Below are 6,000 nucleotides of genomic sequence, written 5' to 3'. Positions count from 1 at the left end.
TCAGACTTCTCTATCTAAAGCTTTGACTTCAGGGAGGCTGGGTGGGCAGAGGGCTAGGCCTGGAGTCAGGAAGACCTGAGTTAAAATCCAGCCTCAGAAACTTCTTAGCTGTGGGACATGAGGCAAGTCACTGAAACTCCATCTACTTCAAGTTTCCTCCACTGTGAATTAAAATAATAATAATAGCACCTACCTGCCAGGGTTGTTGTGAGCATCAAATTTACTGGGCATTGTGCCTGGCACACAGTAGGCGCTATCTAAACGCTTATTCCTACCCCCCTTACCCCTTTTTCCTTCTAAGGCCCGCCTCTTCATGAACCATCTTCAACAGTCTCTCCCTTTCTGGAATTCTACAGTCTTTAGTCTGTACATACATTCTAGAATGTGATTGTGCCAATTGTTGTCATGGAGTTCTAGGTGCTGGGAACACAAAGGTATGGCTCCTGGCCCTTGAGGATTTACCCCTGGCTGGGCCCACAGTCTACCTTGGGTAGTTTCTGGACTCAGATGGGCTTTTGCTAAGTACATTTTAAGTTCCTTGAAGATGGGCATCAATGTCTTCTTTTGTATTTTATTTTTTTAAAGCAATCGGGGTTAAGTAACTTGCTCAAGGTTACACGGCCAGTTATTTCTGGGTGTGGTGCTGAGTATCTGAGCCTGGATTTGATCCAGGTCATCCCGACACTGGAGCCGGTGCTCTTACTCACTGAGCCACCTGGCCGCCCCTAAGCAACTGGGGTTAAGTAACTTGCTCAAGGTTACACGGACAGGTGTTTCTGGGTGGGTGCTAAGTGTCTGAGCCCGGGATTCAATCTCCAGGTCTTCTCAACACTGGAGCCGGTGCTCTTACTCGCTGTGCTACCTGGTCGCCCCCTTCTTTTGTATTTTAGTGCTAAAAACATGAGTCCTTTTTCAAATACATGAAAACCCAAACTGCCACAACTTGACTTGAGTATTTTAAATTACAAAGTTGTCCCCCTTCCCAGGACAAAGAAGTAGACCCAAAGACTGAAGGCCTTTCTTTGCTAGAAGGAGTCAGTGTTCTGGGAACCTCAAATAAGGTGTTGGAAGGCACCTTAGGAATGAAATTAATCCCTGCTGTGTGGTTAGAGCAGTAAAAAGGCTGTAACAGGCAGGGAGGGAAAACTGCTAGGGGGCATGTGTTAGCAGACCAGGCACTGCAGAGGACTGCCTACTATCTTAACCCCTTCCTTGTCCAAGATTTTTTCAATTCTTGTCCAAGGTTTTTTTTTTAGTCAATCTACTGAGAGATTTTGTCCATGGCAATATATTTCTGATATGATGGGGGTGGTGGTGAAATCAATGAAAAGACAGGATTTACTTTACAAAAAAGACGAGTACCCTGCACATGAAAATTTTGCAATCCAGTAAGAACTCCAAAAATCCTATTGATAGAATAGACTGAAGGAAATAAAATAAAATAAAAGCTATCTTAGAAATGAATATCAAACCAGGAATTAGGTGATCTACTATCTAATTCCAATTCCACTAATTTATCTACGATAGGTCAGGCAGATTGTTCATTTTTCTCTGTCTTAGTTTCCTCTTCTAAGAGTTAGGGATGATGGGGAGTGGCCAGGTGGCTCAGCGAGTAAGAGCACCGGCTCAGTGTCAGGATGACCTGTGGATCAAATCTGGGCTCAGATACTTAGCACCACACCCAGAAATAACTGGCCGTGTAACCTTGAGCAAGTTACTTAACCCCGATTGCTTTAAAAAAAAAAAAGAAAAAAAAAGAGTTAGGGATGATATCCAGAGAAAGAACTACAGTGTCTGAATATAGATTGAAGTGAATTACTTGCTTTTGTTTTGTTCCTTCTTTCTCATTGTTCACTCCATTGATTATAATCTTTCTTTACAACTTGACTAATGTTTAATGTAAAGGTATTTGTAGAACCTATATTGGATTGGATGCCGCCATGGAGGGGAACAGGAAGGTCAGGGAAGAGGAGAAAATTTGGAACTCAAGGGATTGTGGAACTGAATGTCATAAACTAAAAGTAAATAAATAAATTTTTAAAAAACAAATAAAAAGTTAGGGATGTTGATAAGAATACCTATACCAATCTAAATCATAGGGTGGTTGAAAAGAACAAACAAGGTGTGTGGGTGTGGGGGTGTGTGTGTGTGTGTGTATGTGTGTGTGTTCAAATGAACTGAAAAAGTATATAACTGATTCAAGGATGTGGTACCATTTGTGTGTTAAAATGCTATGGATTGGGGGTAGCTATCTTCAGATACTTTAAAAATCTTTTCTTCATGCTAAAGTTGCATAGAATCCATTTAACATCTCTGGTTATACAGGTGAGCACATGACATTGCTACATAAAGCTGGAAAAATCTCTGTTGTACAGAGAAAGAAGTTATAAAAGCATGGGGATTACCCAAGTCATACCACATGACACTTTGATTCCCTTCCCTCACTGTAGAATTTAAAAGCAGTCACCCTTTATATTTAAGATGGTGATACTAACAACCTCCCTTTAGCAGAACAAGGATCTTGTTGGTGATGTAGGGTCTTCATTTTTAGTCCTTATTCTCAAGGGATTCATTTTGTGACCTAGGTGGCTTGGTGTCCAACTGTGTATATGTGAGAGCCTGTGAATGTAGCCCACGGATGACCCCAGGAGGGATACCCCTACTTTGGCATCAATTTTGAATACTGGTATCTACTGAATACCACAGTATCTATCCCAGAAGAAATCTTTATTTTCCTAGGAAATGAATCACTAAATATTTCTTTAATACCCACTTTTTCTGTCTTAAAGATAACTCTGATCGCCAATTCATTCCAGTTACTTCCAATATAGCCTCTGACAGAGTTTATTTATTAGGTCACAAAGAAAACAAGCATTAGTACTTACTACATAAAGCTCTGGTTAACAGACAACACAGACTGACTGATCAAAGCTTGGATTTCAAACAGGAAACCATCTCCCCACAAGCATGCAACACACCACCAATTAAAGATGAGTGAGAAATGGAAGAAACTCAACTGGGTTAACAAAGACATTGTATCCTCAAAGCCAAGAAGATGTTATGCTGTTAAACCTGGCAAATGACAGTGTTGGTTGCAATCTAACTTTAATCCTTTTGCCCTGAATGTGACATCTTGCAAGCACATAAATAACCGAGAGTTGAGTACAGAAACGCCATATTTGGAAAAACCAACTTTCTATATCACAATACCTAAAGTATTTAATTGATATTCACTAAATTTGAAATGAAACATTATAAGAAGTTCTGAGATATCAAGAGATGACAACGATACCCATTTACTTAAACAAATTATGTTGCTAAGTAGATGTTGCATCACCAAGAATTTTGTAAGGGGTGGAGTGCTTAGTAAAAAAAGAATCACATTTTCTTTTACAAAGCACGGTAGAGATTTTTAATAGACCCCAAAATATTCAAGAGAAAATTCAACTGCTACATTCAAGAGAAGGTTTGCACTTTACACATACATTCAAACATAGGGTTTCCAAATGACCAGAATTCCTTCCAGAAAATTAACTGTGACCAAGCCAAAGTAATAATTCACACAAGCAGATCTACAGCCATTAGGAATACATCAAACCTGTGTCTCACCAGTCATTCTGTGCTGAGTTACAACTCAGAGATTATTAGACTCTAGGCAAGATTAGATTATAATCTATATAAAAATAACTCAAACCATCCAACATTCTCTCCAACAAAGAGTATCTATAATTTTTCTAAGTCAAAAAGAAAATAGCTCAGAGGAATACATGGATTCCCATAGTGGGGATTGAATCAATACACTACCATACCACTAACATACCTAGCTAGTTCAGACTCAAAGCTTCTTACAACTTTTGGGTGGGTCTCCTACAAGATTAACCTAGCCCTCTGCTTCATCACCTTGAGAGAAGTAAAGTCCTGAAGTCGCCATCCTGCTAGTTTTTTCCCAGCCTTTCCCAGCAACAAAAGCATTTCAGCAGCCATGTCGAAGACTGTCTTTCATGCTCTAGTATGAGTCCTTTCCCAGAACGCCTTAAGAATGTCCTCAGGATGCATCAGATAATGTTGTGTGTGTGTGAGTGTGTGTGTGTGTGTGTGTTTTCTAGGTCAGAGTGTTATAACGATGAACCTATCTCTATAATGTTGAAATATTGTGGGATGTGGATATGTAAAATAATAATGGTGCCTACACGTTCCACCTGTATTGTGTACAAGTACATACAGGTCTTCTTTCTTCTAGGTAAAGTCAATATACAGAATGTCACTTGCAAAATTTATAAAATAATACATTATTTCATTTTTATATAATACTAAGCTTTGCTTCTGAGAAAATTTAAAATGTAAACATATTTATGCAGCAAGCATTTGTTATATTATTCATTAAACATTTATTAGGTATATAATATGTATAATGTGCCATGCTAGGCACCAAGAGATACAAATATCTCGTAACTTCTAGATCCAACGGCCTTTTCTCGTTGGTCATCCTGCTTGAACTCCTTGTAGGTCACCTCCCAGCTCTCTCTTTTCCTTGGCTTCCAGGACTCTGGTTTCTCTTGGGTCTCTTCTTACTAGTCTTTTCAGACTCCTATGCTGGGTAAGCATCTGCCATCTGCTCCCTTCTAACAGTGAGTATTCTCCCAGGGATTTCTCCCGTGGACTTTTCTTTTTCAAGATCATCTGCCCTATAGATTCAATGAACACCTCTACATTGATGACTCCCACACATATAGATTCTACCCAAACCTCTTTCTTTTAGTCCATTCTAACACTGCTGAATGCCTATTGGCTATTTCCACTTGAAGATCTCGTTAATATCTCAAATTCAACATGTTCAAAACAGAACTTATCTTTCCCCTCAACTTTTTCTCCCACCAAATCTGCATATTTTTTGGACTACCACTATCTTCTAGTCATTCAAATTCACAACCTCAGACTTATGCTCTACTCATTACCTTCCTATACATTGATCGAAGACTAAAAGGTACCTCAGAAGCCACTTAGCTCAACTCCATTTTAAATGAAGAAACTAGGCCCTGAGAAACTAAATGACTGACCTCCAGTCACAGGTGGTAAGTGGCAGAGGTTGGTGCTGAATTCCCGAAGCACTGCTCTTCTCACTGTACCACCCTGCCTCCCCCATCTCCTAGAGCCAGCCAATGAGTAGCCCAGATGTCTCTTACATCTCTCTTCTCCACATACATGATACCATCCTAGTTCTGGCCCTCATTACCTCTTGCTTGAACTATTTGTTGTTGTTTAGTCATTTCAGTCATGTCTGATTCTCTGTGACCCCATTTGGGGTTTTCTTGGCAGAAATATTGGAGTGGTTTTCCATTTCCTTCTCCAGCTCATTTTACAGAAGAGGAAACTGAGGCAAACAGGGTGAAGTGACTTGCCCAGGGTCACACAGCTAGTCAGTGTCTGAGGTCAGATTGGAACTCAGAAAGATGAGTCTTCCTGACTCCAGGCCTGGCACTCTATCCACTGCAGCGCCACATAGCTGCTCACCTTGCAGATAAGATGCAGTTCATTTGGCCCTGACCAGTTCCAACACTACCCCAAGATACCCATTGTAAGCTTCTTGGGCAACTCACAAAGATCAGATCTTCCCTTTACAGAGGAAAAATACTTCTCCCTAGTAACCTGATGTAGGGGGAGGTTTCTCAAGGCCCTGTGCCTTCTTCTCTAGAAGTGAAACCATTTGCACTTGGTACCTATCTCGGTACTGGCAGAGACACAAACCCAGGGCATTTTCTGCTGGGGAGAGGGCCTGGACCTGTGATTTCACTGATCTGGGGAACTCCTGGAGAAGACGTTCCTTCTCCTAATGCAGGTCAGCACTTTCTCTGGCCTCTACAGCGTCGGAAAGTCATCTAGAGCACCCAGAAGGGACATGGCTGGCCCAGGGCTTCACAACCAGGCTGGATCAGAGGGGAGACTTGAACTTAGGTCCTGTTGGCTGAAGGCCAGGTCTCCATTCACTCAGCATTGCCTCTT

General features: G+C 40.9%; 1 protein-coding gene across 11 annotated transcripts in view; it reads right to left on the bottom strand.

Annotated features, from left to right (window-relative positions):
• Positions 1–6,000, bottom strand: part of ACSL4 (acyl-CoA synthetase long chain family member 4) — an 81,849-nt gene that overhangs the window by 42,965 nt on the left and 32,884 nt on the right. For 2 of the 11 annotated variants that reach the window (XM_069100432.1, XM_069100433.1), the window contains exon 1: positions 3,901–4,171. The exons of 8 other annotated variants lie outside the window; for them this stretch is intronic. In XM_069100432.1, the coding sequence (XP_068956533.1) occupies positions 3,901–3,984 (84 nt within the window). In that variant the 5' untranslated portion in view covers positions 3,985–4,171. Of the gene's footprint in view, positions 1–3,900; positions 4,173–6,000 lie in introns of those variants that run through there. One more of the 11 variants, XM_069100427.1, reaches the window with a different exon arrangement.

Source organism: Petaurus breviceps, unplaced genomic scaffold (assembly GCF_028583685.1).
Source record: "Petaurus breviceps papuanus isolate PSGF00001 unplaced genomic scaffold, PetGlider_PUasm1.0 400, whole genome shotgun sequence".
In the NCBI taxonomy this organism is placed as follows: domain Eukaryota; kingdom Metazoa; phylum Chordata; class Mammalia; order Diprotodontia; family Petauridae; genus Petaurus; species Petaurus breviceps.
This window is presented reverse-complemented; position numbering and strand designations above follow the sequence as displayed.